The sequence below is a fragment of the Sprattus sprattus genome, assembly GCF_963457725.1.
Source record: "Sprattus sprattus genome assembly, chromosome: 16".
NCBI classification, from domain to species: Eukaryota; Metazoa; Chordata; class Actinopteri; order Clupeiformes; family Clupeidae; genus Sprattus; species Sprattus sprattus.
Genome location: NC_137914.1, coordinates 3,708,112 through 3,722,810, shown reverse-complemented (window position 1 = coordinate 3,722,810; position 14,699 = coordinate 3,708,112). Strand labels below are relative to the sequence as shown.

The following is a 14,699-nucleotide window of genomic DNA, read 5'->3' as shown; positions in this document are numbered from 1 at the left end:
GTATTGCTCATCAGTTACATTTTCTTATCCCAAACGATAAAATACAAATATCTCGCGAACTATGAATTCAGAAATCTTCAAAATCAAGGATGCACAGGTTCATGACATGCGTAAGCTACATGCGAAATCTCATAAGTAACGTCAGGGAGATACGCCCTAGACAGACTGACTGACAGACACACAGAGATTTCTGGATTTATAGATAGATATACAAGGTTTGCACAGAGCGGAACATACACTGATTGGATTACTCACCAGTCGAAAAGGAAGGGACGAATCAAAGTGACAGATCTGCCGTAGTTTCAGGTGGAGTTATGGCTGGTGGAAAGGATGATGACCAGTATATTGAGAGCAGCAGGGTTCCGGTTAGGTGAGAGAAGTGTTACACATGCTCTTGTTCTTTCTCTTGCTCTTGCTCAGTACACACGAGAGAGGAGAGATGGCCCCGCTACAAAAGTAAACACACACGGTACACGCACTAGAGAGGAGAGATGGCCCCGCTAGACAAATTAACCTTTGTGTACTTTGCTGAGTAAGCAGGTCATAAATTGCACATGGGCCAAAATGAGAAACTGATCGACTTTGGGGTGACCGATGATCTTGAGCTGATGGTTTCAGTGGTAACATAATGGGGTATTCAGTGATGCCAATCAAAGACAATTTTATTATTTATGATGAGGTATGTCTCAGGCATGGCCTGTTTGAGCATCTTAGAGGGGACTATTCTAGAGAGTTCCACCTCTATTTATATCTGCAGGACTGTCTGCAGGTAAACAGAAGAAATACCAACAGACCACCATATATACAGAGACTGTTGAGGCAAAGTCACACAGCTGAGAGAAAGTGGGTAGAAGTTTATTCTAGGGATAATTTTCCAATCAAAAACCTCTGATCAGAGATGGCAAATGAAGACCTGATTGTAATGGATGGCCAATATCTCATTCCGCATCTAAATGTCCCCATAAAAAATGAAAAACGATTTCAAATCCCATTCTTCTGTCAAGGTGGTAATGAATGAAACGTTGGATATTTGACCTTAATTTTCTGTGTTCCCAAAATGTAAGTTTGTGATTAGAAAAATGAATTGATAGGCGTTTCACGGACCAGCCCTAAACCTAAATGCTTTTTTAGTCTTTAATGTTCAATGGTGTCTTTCCATCAGGCATGACTAGCCTGCTAGGTCTATGTTGTTGTCTATGTTGTTGCTTATTTGACCTTTTAGGATGTGTCACAGGGTAAATATGCTGCTTTTCTGCTTCAACCCACTGGGGAGGTGCATATTTTCCCCAACACTGAAGTCGGTGGAAACTCAAATTGGGAACCTTTCTCTTTACTTGCCTGTCTCCAGGGCTAACTGAGGATTTTGGTGCCCAAAACCAGACTTGTTTCTTCATAAGGGAATTCACCCATTATGCAGAGTTCACCTAGGACGTGAGCTAATGGGGTTTACCTACTAAGTCTGTGTATTAACACACAATCACACATCCTTTTGTCTTTGTTTATACATGACAGATTTAAAAAGTAACACTGTATACTCCTAGATCACACTACATACCACTGTGTATAGTCTTAAATCACACTACATACCACTGTCTGTGGCTCAGTCACAGCTGGCTTCCAACTTGTTCCTACTTTTTCCGTGAGACCATGACTACGGTCAGTAACAATAATAGCCTCTCTCTCTATATCTCTCTCCCTCTCTCTCTCTCTCTCTCTCTATCTCTGTGTGCAGATGTGCCCCCGGCCGAGCAGGAGAAGCTTTTCATCCAGAAGCTGCGTCAGTGTTGTGTGCTCTTCGACTTTATCTCCGACCCCCTTAGCGACCTCAAATGGAAGGAGGTCAAGCGGGCGGCGCTCAGCGAGATGGTGGAGTACATCACCCATAACCGCAACGTCATCACCGAGCCCATCTACCCTGAGGTGGTGCACATGGTAAGAAAGCAACAGCAGCAGCAGCCCCGATATACACTCACAATACATAGCTCCGATATACACTCACAACAGCAGCAGCAGCCCCGATATACACTCACAACAGCAGCAGCAGCCCCGATATACACTCACAACAGCAGCAGCAGCCCCGATATACACTCACAACAGCAGCAGCAGCCCCGATGTACACTCACAGCACATAGCACCGATATACACTCGCAACACACAGCCCCGATATACACTCACAACACATAGCCCCGATATACACTCACAACATATAGCTCCAAGTTCTTATCCTCTAACTCTGAACCCCTACCAGCATGTTATTGCATTTTCATGTAGACATCTCAATGTCTTTCCCATATGAAAACTGCATTAAAACAATCCTTAACCGATAATGAATTGCCATTTTCACATAGTGTGTTTGTTCTCACACGAAACTGCATGTTGCGGAGTGCCGTCCTCCACGAGATGAGACAGTCAGCACGGCACCAGAGGTTTCTAGTAGAAAGATAAAGAGAGAACAATAACGCATTTGAGCCTGAAACAAGGTTTCTCATCAGCTTGCCAATAAACGCTTATCCTCCCCCTTGTGCCTCTCGAAGACTGGAATCTTGTGGCTCGCATTCACACTTGAGCCACGGCAGAAGATTGTAATTAGCGTCACTAAGTCATCAGAGGATTGATCAACGGTCCAACTTTGCCGTATAGGTGACATTGGGTCCAATTTCCACATGAAACCTATATGGTTGATTAGCATCAGCAACAGCAAAAAAACCTCAATACAAACAATATCTTTCACCTCCTAACCACTACTGTTACAGCAAAGAGATGTAGGTCTGTCTGTCTGCGTTACAGCCAAGAGATGTGGGTCTGTCTGCGTTTGTCAAGAGATGTGGATCGGTCTGCGTTAGTCAAGAGATGTGGGTCTGTCTGTCTGCGTTAGTCAAGAGATGTGGGTCTGTCTGTCTGCGTTAGCCAAGAGATGTGGGTCTGTCTGTCTGCGTTAGTCAAGAGATGTGGGTCTGTCTGTCTGCGTTAGTCAAGAGATGTGGGTCTGTCTGTCTGCGTTAGTCAAGAGATGTGGGTCTGTCTGTCTGCGTTAGTCAAGAGATGTGGGTCTGTTTGCGTTACTGCTGAGAGATGTGGTCATGTCTGTGTTACAGTCAAGAGATGTGGGCATGTCTGCGTTACCATAGTGACCTAGAATTTCATATGACGGGGAAGTTTGCAGCGGACATGCTACTCTGTTCATCAAAGCTTGCCCTCACGAAGAGCCAGAAAACACTGGAGATCAAAGTGCAAATGGACCCATTCATGTTCGTATTTTATGGAATACCTGATGCAAAAGGATGCTAGATCAGCATAACAATGAGCGCTGAAGCACGTGTGTGCGTCTATCATCTAGGCCCCCATAACCGTTCACCCCGCTTTGAAGTTCCCCCTCTTTCATCATCAAAGTAAAGAGATGGCCTGGTGCCAGAGGGTCTGAAGAGTGTTTTCCTGTTTGTTTTGGAGTGTGTGTGTGTGTGTGTGGCTGCCTGTGTGTGGCTGCCTATGTGTGTGTGTGCCTGTGTGTGTGTGGCTGCCTGTGTGTGGCTGCCTGTGTGTGACGGCCTGTGTGTGTGTTCTAAAAGGTTAATCAGAACCGCTGTCATATGCAGATGCTCTCATTGTGCATCTAGTACCTCAAACAACCTCAGACCTGCTGCTGGCGTCACAGAATGTTACGCCACAGCTCCTCATACTGAGACAGAAGCCTGCTGTACACTCATCTCCGCCTGCTCTTAGAAGCACGAGTGCAGACTAACCCTTGTGTATAAGTGCAGTTATGGAAACTGGTTGCATCTTCACAGACAAAGGTAAAGCCATCGATGTCCATCAGCATAAGAAGTGTTCTAAACTGGCAGCATACTTGTCATATTTCGGTGGTTGTTGAAGTAGTGTATGCACAGAGAATCTAGTTCCCAACCTGCTGCTCGAGAGACTCTTAAAACGTTTTAATGGGGTGAGCGGGGGGGGGGGGGGGGGGGGGGGGGGGGGGGGGGGGGGTGGGGGGGTAGGGTGTTGAGGGCAGGCAGGCAGGCAATCATAACGTGTGTGTGTGTTGGTGTGTGCGTCTCACTATATGGAATGATTTGAAATTGCCGTTTTGTGTTTGTTTGGGAGTTGGTCCTAGTGAGGTAGGAGCCCTCATATCTACATCTTAGTTCTCCCAGACTCGTGCGTGACCCCTGACCCCGTCTCCTTTCTCTCTCTGTGCAGTTTGCAGTGAACATTTTCAGCACTCATCTTCACCCCCGACCCTGTGTCTTCTCTCTGTGCAGTTTGCAGTGAACATGTTCAGCACTGATCTTCATGACCCCTGACCCTGTGTCTTCTCTCTGTGCAGTTTGCAGTGAACATGTTCAGCACTGATCTTCATGACCCCTGACCCTGTGTCTTCTCTCTGTGCAGTCTGCAGTGAACATGTTCAGCACTGATCTTCATGACCCCTGACCCTGTGTCTTCTCTCTGTGCAGTCTGCATTGAACATGTTCAGCACTGATCTTCATGACCCCTGACCCTGTGTCTTCTCTCTGTGCAGTTTGCAGTGAACATGTTCAGGACGCTGCCCCCCTCCTCAAACCCGACGGGGGCTGAGTTCGACCCGGAGGAGGACGAGCCTACGTTAGAGGCGGCTTGGCCACACCTCCAGGTACCGCCTCCATATCACTTACCCTGGATTGATTGGATACAGCGCCTGTCATCTAAAGGCCACATGTGTGGGATGCAAAGAAATCACTAGATGTAACTGAATTAATGTGAAGTGCATCCCACCAAGACTTCATAGTTCAGAGGTTGTTTGTTTGTTTGTTTGTTTGTTACCCAGTACCCCAGTCTCCCCTCATGAGTGGCTGCACCTGCGGCAAACACCAGTTCCTGTAATGTAATATAATATAATATATAATATAATATAATATAATACATCAGACCATAGTAGTCAAGGTTTTATCTGAAAGACGTGTGACAAGATGTTGTGGTGTGTGTGTGTGTGTGTGTGTGTGTGTGTGTGTGTGTGTTAATGTTAACCTTGTAGCTGAATGTGTCTTCACCCCACAGTTGGTGTACGAGTTCTTCCTCCGTTTTCTGGAGTCTCCAGACTTCCAGCCCAACATAGCCAAGAAGTACATAGATCAGAAATATGTAATGCAGGTAAGGTCTAACATGCAGAGTGTATGCTGGGGTGGGATTGTGTTTGAGTTGGTGAGTGTGCATTAGTGTGTTTGTTTGATAATGAGGTGTGTGTGTGGGGGTGTGTGTGTGTGTGTGTGTTAGAGTGTGGATAGGGCCGAATTTTTCTGTCTGAGCCCGGCCCATGTCAGACAAAGTAGTGCCCAAGCCCGAGCCCGACTGCCATTAAAATATTTTGTGCACTTTGTGCACTTTTGTGCTGTTAAACCCACAAGTGCACACAACAGGGGCAATAAGCATATTGAAATGAAACTATTCACTTTGCAAGAGCAGAATGAAATAGCCGACACATTACACACGCCCAGGCATCTGCTGTGCCTAAATAAATCTCACGTTATATGCTACACCAGAAGAGGCACAACAAACCAGTCTAACCATTGGAGATCTTTTTTCGGGTCCGATGGGCTCGGGTCGGGTATCCAGCCTCTAGTGTGTGTGTGTGTGTGTGTGTGTGTGTGTGTTTGAGTGATAATGACGAGAGTGTATGTGTTTGGTTGAGTGATAATGAGGTGTGTGTTTGGTTGAGGAATAATGAGGAGTGTGTGTGTGTGTGCCTGCTCGTAACATGTGTCTTATTCAATTTGCACAAGTCATTGTGCAGCCATTTTGTGTGTGTGTGAGCTGGTATTAACCTTATGTGTTTTTTTAGCTCCTGGACCTCTTTGACAGTGAAGACCCCAGGGAGAGAGACTTCCTGAAGACCACTCTGCACCGCATCTACGGCAAGTTCCTGGGCCTGCGCGCATACATCAGGAAACACATCAACAACATATTCTATAGGTAAGCGCCTTGCAATGGATAATATTATGGATTTGTAATGGTTTGATTTAGATTTGTGTGTGTGTGTGTGTGTGTGAAAAGCATAAGGTGTCAATGAGCATAACTGATTTTCAAACATTCTCTCCAGGTTCATATATGAAACAGAACATCATAATGGAATAGCAGAATTATTGGAAATTTTAGGAAGGTAGGTGAACCCTTTGAACATCAGCAATACCATCTCTAGTTTCCTGCATTGCAAGGTGCATGTAGACAAACGTAGTGGAACGTGTTGAAGATGCTCTCTCACCTGCAGTGGTTACTCGTGTCTTTGAAGGCATCAGCTGCTCCTGGCTTTGGTCACCTGTTCAGAAGCGCTGACTGCCATGTAACCAAACCACCTGTCTGATCTGTGTACCTCTCTCCTGTGTTTCTCTGTGTGGTGTTGTGCAGCATAATCAATGGCTTTGCCTTGCCTCTCAAAGAGGAACACAAGATATTCCTGTTGAAAGTGCTGCTGCCTTTACACAAAGTGAAGTCCCTAAGTGTTTACCACCCACAGGTGAGTGCGCGTGTGTGTGTGTGTGTGTGTGTGTGTAAGTGTCTGCGTGTGTGTGTAAGTGTCTGTGTCTGTGTGTGTGTGTGTGTGTAAGTGTCTGCGTGTGTGTGTGTGTGTGTGTGTGTGTGTGTGTGTGTGTGTGTGTGTGTGTGTGTGTGTGTGTGTGTGTGTGTGTGTGTGTGTGTGAGTGAGTGATAGAGCGAGTGTGTGATGGAATGAGTGTGTGGCTCCTGTTGTTCTTACACAAAGTGAAGTCTGTCAGTGTTTACCACCCACGTGTGTGTGTGTGTGTGTGTGTGTGTGTGTGTGTGTGTGTGTGTGAGAGAGTGGCTCCTGTTGTTCTTTAAGTCTGCTCCCTGCAGGTCATCCCTGTGGTCTACAAAAAGGGTTGCACTTGTCTAGACAGGCAGAAGTGTGTAAAGTGGTGCTCTCTTCTTATGAAAGAAAGGAAATAAAGTGCTCATACTCATTTAATCCCCCTCTGGCCCAGTGCCGTGCGGAGCCTTGGGCATGTGCATCAGTGTGGCTGTATGTGAGTGGCCTATCGGGCCTCCTAAATGGCTGTTAAAGTGGGACAGGCAGGTTTCTGGTTGGCTGGCTGGCTGGCTGTCTGGCCCTGCTGACCCACACCCAGGGGCTGTCTTCCTGTCACCGGCCCTTTGTCATCAGTACGTCTGGACAGTATCAGTATGTCTGTCTCTCTCTCTCTCTCTCTCTCTCTCTCTCTCTTTCTCTCTTTCTCTTTCTCTCTTTCTCTCTCTCACTGTCATCAGTATGTCTGGACAGTATCAGTATGTCTGTCTCTCTCTCTCTCTCTTTCTCTCTCTCACTTTCTCTCTTTCTCACTTTCTCTCTTTCTCTCTCTCAATGTCATCAGTACGTCTGGACAGTATTAGTATGTCTCTCTCTCTTTCTCTCTTTCTCTCCCCCTGCCTCTGCCTCTGCCTACATCTCATGCCTTGGCTCCTAATTTAATAGATGCGCACCATGGGTTGTTGACCGAGAAGGGCATCACGTAAAGCTATTTTGATTACTAGGACACATTCATTTGGTAATTTCATAGCGTACGCATAGAGTTGACAGCGTAACATTGACTCCTCATCCTACTGAATTGCCCGAATTGGCTACATAGACTATGCCCTTAGGCACAACTATGCTCTAAACTGCACAGGCATCATACAATGACCCTTTATCATGCACTGGGGGCCTTCGGTGATGCTCAACCAAGACTGAGACCTAAAAGTAATATTTTGCTTTTAAGTACCGCATTCTCAGTCAGTTTAGACCACTGAGCAACGCATCTTTGTCCTATTTCTCGTTCTAAAACAGCTTAACGTCACTATGTGAAGGCAACGAGGACGGGTCTAAAGTGAGAGAGAGAGCAATTTCTCTGTCCACAGATGGAAATGAGGGTGCCAGACAGTATAGCAGAAAGCACTGTTATGCTGGAGAGTTTGTCAACCCCTTAGAAAGGAATGGACACGCACACTTAGTTTTTTTTGTGAATAAGTATTCCACCTGCTTCTCTTTAGTGCTGTTGATGTCTCCGATGCAGGTCTGATCACATTTTGAGTCATAAGGCAGATTCTTTAAAGGACTATTGAAGGAGTCCCACAGTATCCTGAGGGTCAGTCTCTAGTCCTAAAGACAATTATCCTTGGATACAAATAGAGAGGAAGTGCAGTTGGCCGAGCCCTTTGGAGTATTTGTCCTCCTTTGCTTTAAGCAAACAGACAAACAAAGACAAGCAACCAAAGCTCTCGGAACAGAATTGCTTAATGCTTTGTGGCTAGCCTGAGGCTAACAGCATTAGGTAGGGTCAGCTGACATGATGGCTATGTCAGCACATGAGAAAATAAATCCTGTTTGGTCCTGTTGTCCCAACGACAGATTATGATTATGGGATGTTAGTGACCTAATGACCCTTAGCAGGCACATATTTTTCATTCATTCATTCCTGTCAAATGACCTTGCACATTGACCTTGTACGTGTGCCTGTCTGTTTGTCTGTGTGTGTGACGGATGCGATGTGTGTGATCAGATGCTGTTATTTAATGTACATTTTTGAGTGTATTTAGGGTCTCGCAGAGAGAGTGTGTGTGTGTGTGTGTGTGTGTGTGTGTGTGTGTGTGTGTGTGTCTGTCTTGACCGTTGTCTCTGCTCTCTCTCCAGCTGGCGTACTGTGTGGTCCAGTTCCTGGAGAAGGACAGCACTCTCACAGAGCCGGTAAGCCTTTGCTCCGTCTCAGTCCTCTCCCATAACTATATACAGTAGTAGTGTGTAGTTATAACTATGGTGATCGTCTGTCCTCTCCCATAACTATAAACAGTAGTAGTGTGTAGTTATAACTATGGTGATCGTCAGTCCTCTCCCATAACTATATACAGTAGTAGTGTGTAGTTATAACTATGGTGATCGTCAGTCCTCTCCCATAACTATAAACAGTAGTAGTGTGTAGTTATAACTATGGTGATCGTCTGTCCTCTCCCATAACTATATACAGTAGTAGTGTGTAGTTATAACTATGGTGATCGTCTGTCCTCTCCCATAACTATAAACAGTAGTAGTGTGTAGATATAACTATGGTGATCGTCTGTCCTCTCCCATAACTATAAACAGTAGTAGTGTGTAGTTATAACTATGGTGATCGTCTGTCCTCTCCCATAACTATAAACAGTAGTAGTGTGTAGTTATAACTATGGTGATCGTCTGTCCTCTCCCATAACTATATACAGTAGTAGTGTGTAGTTATAACTATGGTGATCGTCTGTCCTCTCCCATAACTATAAACAGTAGTAGTGTGTAGATATAACTAGAATGCGTTTCGTGAACGAACTGCGAGAGTGTGCTTGCTCTGTGACAGAGAGAACAAGTGCCAATGAATTAACATGTATTTACATCTACTCAATCAGTGTAGTGGGGCCTTCTTCCAATATATTTTAGCAAGCAACCAAGCTCAACCATTATATTTTGGCTCCACTGACGTTTAGACATATGAGGGTATCTTTGTTGTTCTGTTTTTGTTTGTTTGTTTGCTTGTTTATTGTGAAAGGGTCTAGTGTGTTACATTTGGTCATAGCCTAATAGTTCCAGAGTTTCGTTATACTGACTTACTGAGCTAAGTGAATTGTTGAAATTGTTATCTTGGTAAAAGGAAACATCTCTGCAACAATATTGGAATGAATGCGGTTACATAGCCAGCTTTACTTAAAGTTTATTGTAAGATAGGCCTATATGTTAGACTTAATGCAGTTAGAGTTAGACTGTAGGTCTAGTATCAAACGTAAGCAACACTTTTACTGTATAGCTAGAGAGCACGTGTATCACATTGGTTTATAGTCTGTCAAATTAGTTCTAGTTATTGGTGTTCGTTGGCATAAAAAGTTAGTCTTCTCTTATAAGCCTATAGTACATCTGATTAGAGCTAGCAACCATGAAAAACCTCTTCTGAAACTAAGAAGGATAACTATGACTAAATGTGACTAAAACTAATATGCATTTTTGTCTTAAGACTGAATCTAAAATAGCTGCCAAAATTAATACATCTCAGTGTTCATTTTGGCAGCTATTTTAGATTCAGCAGCTATTTTAGATTCAGTGCATATTAGTTTTAGTCACATTTAGTCATAGTTATCCTTCTTAGTTTCAGTCTAGTTTTCGAAAACTGAGCACACTACAACAGCTACATCCTCAAACGTTTTTCAGTTAACCTAATGATTCAAGGTCTCTCATGAATCATTACTCCCAGGACACGGGTTAATGTTAACTCACGCTATCGGTCACAACAAGTTACTTGGGATATGCTACCTCATAGTTAGCTAACGTTAGCTAGCTAAACGTTTACAGAGGCTAACGTGAAGCTTCAATCAAAAATTATTAGCTAGCTTTCCAAGCTAGCTGACACAACCTAAACACTCGACTGCCCCTTTGAAGTCAACTTAACGTTGGCTAATATATTCTAATAACTAGTTATCATTGACAGTTACAAGCTAATTTACCAAACTCCTTTCTGTCCTAAATTGAGCAGTTGCTGGTGTGAGCTACAATATGGGAGCTAGCAAAGCCATTTCTAGCTCTACTTCACAATACTGCTGCCTAGTGTAATAAGTTAACGTAAAACATAAATGTTTATAAAGTATCAGACATAAACAGGATACAACACACCAGTTTCCAATTGATATTATGTGTTTATATATACCGAAAATGTCAGTAAATCCAGATGATGATTATGCTGCTGCTGCTGTTGGTCCCGTCGCAGGTCCCGTCGAAAACCCTGGAGTCGCGACCCTGTCAGTTGTTTCCATGTGAAATCAATGGAATGCTTCACTTTTTGGCGCCGTATTGACAACTGTCTGTCACTCGCACACTGTGCTTGTAAATTATTTTTCAAGTTTGCACGTACCTATTTATGCGAGTGAAATACTCGCACTGTAGAGCCCTGGAAGGTGTCTCTTAATATTCCTACAGTTGAATGGAGAACGACTGATAGAGCGGGTGACGTCACAATGGCTCAACCTTCCCCATGTTAGTCAATGAGAGAAAAGGGGGATGAAAAAATGGAATAAAAAAGGAGTGACAAGGAGTACCGCCACGAAAAGTCATAGCAGCTTGCACCGGATCGGGCCGGACGTTTTGGTGTTTGAATGGCGTCTCTAGCTCAATCGGGCGAGGAGTAGTTAGCTGCAAGAAAAACGTACGGAATAAATAAATAAACTAGAATGCGTTTCGTGAACGAACTGCGAGAGTGTGCTTGCTCTGTGACAGAGAGAACAAGTGCCAATGAATTAACATGTATTTACATCTACTCAATCAGTGTAGTGGGGCCTTCTTCCAATATATTTTAGCAAGCAACCAAGCTCAACCATTATATTTTGGCTCCACTGACGTTTAGACATATGAGGGTATCTTTGTTGTTCTGTTTTTGTTTGTTTGTTTGCTTGTTTATTGTGAAAGGGTCTAGTGTGTTACATTTGGTCATAGCCTAATAGTTCCAGAGTTTCGTTATACTGACTTACTGAGCTAAGTGAATTGTTGAAATTGTTATCTTGGTAAAAGGAAACATCTCTGCAACAATATTGGAATGAATGCGGTTACATAGCCAGCTTTACTTAAAGTTTATTGTAAGATAGGCCTATATGTTAGACTTAATGCAGTTAGAGTTAGACTGTAGGTCTAGTATCAAACGTAAGCAACACTTTTACTGTATAGCTAGAGAGCACGTGTATCACATTGGTTTATAGTCTGTCAAATTAGTTCTAGTTATTGGTGTTCGTTGGCATAAAAAGTTAGTCTTCTCTTATAAGCCTATAGTACATCTGATTAGAGCTAGCAACCATGAAAAACCTCTTCTGAAACTAAGAAGGATAACTATGACTAAATGTGACTAAAACTAATATGCATTTTTGTCTTAAGACTGAATCTAAAATAGCTGCCAAAATTAATACATCTCAGTGTTCATTTTGGCAGCTATTTTAGATTCAGCAGCTATTTTAGATTCAGTGCATATTAGTTTTAGTCACATTTAGTCATAGTTATCCTTCTTAGTTTCAGTCTAGTTTTCGAAAACTGAGCACACTACAACAGCTACATCCTCAAACGTTTTTCAGTTAACCTAATGATTCAAGGTCTCTCATGAATCATTACTCCCAGGACACGGGTTAATGTTAACTCACGCTATCGGTCACAACAAGTTACTTGGGATATGCTACCTCATAGTTAGCTAACGTTAGCTAGCTAAACGTTTACAGAGGCTAACGTGAAGCTTCAATCAAAAATTATTAGCTAGCTTTCCAAGCTAGCTGACACAACCTAAACACTCGACTGCCCCTTTGAAGTCAACTTAACGTTGGCTAATATATTCTAATAACTAGTTATCATTGACAGTTACAAGCTAATTTACCAAACTCCTTTCTGTCCTAAATTGAGCAGTTGCTGGTGTGAGCTACAATATGGGAGCTAGCAAAGCCATTTCTAGCTCTACTTCACAATACTGCTGCCTAGTGTAATAAGTTAACGTAAAACATAAATGTTTATAAAGTATCAGACATAAACAGGATACAACACACCAGTTTCCAATTGATATTATGTGTTTATATATACCGAAAATGTCAGTAAATCCAGATGATGATTATGCTGCTGCTGCTGTTGGTCCCGTCGCAGGTCCCGTCGAAAACCCTGGAGTCGCGACCCTGTCAGTTGTTTCCATGTGAAATCAATGGAATGCTTCACTTTTTGGCGCCGTATTGACAACTGTCTGTCACTCGCACACTGTGCTTGTAAATTATTTTTCAAGTTTGCACGTACCTATTTATGCGAGTGAAATACTCGCACTGTAGAGCCCTGGAAGGTGTCTCTTAATATTCCTACAGTTGAATGGAGAACGACTGATAGAGCGGGTGACGTCACAATGGCTCAACCTTCCCCATGTTAGTCAATGAGAGAAAAGGGGGATGAAAAAATGGAATAAAAAAGGAGTGACAAGGAGTACCGCCACGAAAAGTCATAGCAGCTTGCACCGGATCGGGCCGGACGTTTTGGTGTTTGAATGGCGTCTCTAGCTCAATCGGGCGAGGAGTAGTTAGCTGCAAGAAAAACGTACGGAATAAATAAATAAATAAATAAATAAAGAAAACTTGACGATAACAATACTGTGCTTCCCTTCGGGCAAGCACACTAACTATGGTGTTTTGTAGTAATGTTGCTGAGTTTAGTGATGTTTGTTGGTAATGTTGTGGTGATGGTGATGATGATTTCATTCAGAGGTAGTTGTTATGATTTGCACTTGATAATTCTATGCTTGATGTATATGGTGGTATTTGGTACTTTAAGTTCTGTGGTAGACATTCTTTAAGAACAATTTATTTTGTGGTAATGTTGATGTTTTGTGATAAGTAATGATGGTGTACTTTGTGGTAATGCGGATGAGTGATATAGTTTATTTTCAGGTGATTTTGACAGATTAATAATGTTGTAGTAATATTATGGTAATGTTGTGGCAGTAATGTTGTAGTAATGTTGTAGTAATGTTGTAGTAATGTTGTAGTAATGTTGCAGTAATGTTGCAGTAATGTTGCAGTAATGTTGCAGTAATGTTATGGTAATGTTGTGGCAGTTATGTTGTGGCAGTAATGTTGTAGTAATGTTGTAGTAATGTTGCAGTAATGTTGCAGTAATGTTATGGTAATGTTATGGTAATGTTGTAGTAATGTAGTAATGTTGTAGTAATGTTGTGGTAATGTTGTGGTAATGTTGTAGTACTGTTGTAGTAATGTTGTGACAGTAATAATGTTGTAGTAATGTTGTGGTAATGTTGGCTGTTTGTAAGGTGGTGATGGCGCTGCTGAAGTACTGGCCTAAGACCCACAGCCCTAAGGAGGTGATGTTCCTGAACGAGCTGGAGGAGATTCTGGATGTCATCGAGCCATCGGAGTTCGTCAAGGTCATGGAGCCGCTCTTTAGAACGCTGGCCAAGTGTGTGTCCAGCCCCCACTTCCAGGTATACCCCACTGTGTGTGTGTGAGTGTGTGTGTGTGTGTGTGTGTGTGTGTGTGTGTGTGTCCAGGTAAAGACCAGAGCACTGGACAACATGAGCCAGGAAGGAACATTTCATTTCTGTCTTCAGGATGCACAGACTTCTTTTTTTTTTTAAATGGTGTGTGTGTGTGTGTGTGTGTGTGTGTGTGTGTGTGTGTGTGTGTGTGTGTGTGTGTGTGTGTCTAGGTGGCTGAGAGGGCGCTGTACTACTGGAACAATGAGTACATCATGAGCTTGATCAGTGACAACGCTGCCAGAATACTACCCATCATGTTTCCCTCCCTCTACCGCAACTCAAAGACCCACTGGAACAAGTAGGTGCTACTGTATTAGCCAACATTAGTGTCTTAAACTGCACTATTTCAGCCAACATTAGTGTCTTAAACTGCACTATTTCAGCCAACATTAGTGTCTTAAACTGCACTATTTCAGCCAACATTACTGTCTTAAACTGCACTATTTCAGCCAACATTAGTGTCTTAAACTGCACTATTTCAGCCAACATTAGTGTCTTAAACTGCACTATTTCAGCCAACATTAGTGTCTTAAACTGCACTATTTCAGCCAACATTAGTGTCTTAAACTGCACTATTTCAGCCAACATTAAGGTCTTAAACTGCACTATTTCAGCCAACATTAGTGTCTTAAACTGCACTATTTCAGCCAACATTAGTGTCTTAAACTG

The 14,699-nt window shown here is 43.1% G+C and overlaps 1 protein-coding gene across 2 annotated transcripts in view; it reads left to right on the top strand.

Annotated features, from left to right (window-relative positions):
* The window catches only part of ppp2r5cb (protein phosphatase 2, regulatory subunit B', gamma b), a 39,369-nt gene that overhangs the window by 17,796 nt on the left and 6,874 nt on the right, over positions 1-14,699 (top strand). For both annotated transcript variants that reach the window (XM_080853746.1, XM_080853747.1), the window contains 9 exons: positions 1,733-1,932; positions 4,517-4,627; positions 5,032-5,124; positions 5,813-5,943; positions 6,071-6,130; positions 6,376-6,484; positions 8,654-8,707; positions 13,806-13,976; positions 14,201-14,328. In XM_080853746.1, coding sequence (XP_080709872.1) covers positions 1,733-1,932; positions 4,517-4,627; positions 5,032-5,124; positions 5,813-5,943; positions 6,071-6,130; positions 6,376-6,484; positions 8,654-8,707; positions 13,806-13,976; positions 14,201-14,328 — 1,057 coding nt within the window. The remainder of the gene's footprint in view (positions 1-1,732; positions 1,933-4,516; positions 4,628-5,031; positions 5,125-5,812; positions 5,944-6,070; positions 6,131-6,375; positions 6,485-8,653; positions 8,708-13,805; positions 13,977-14,200; positions 14,329-14,699) is intronic.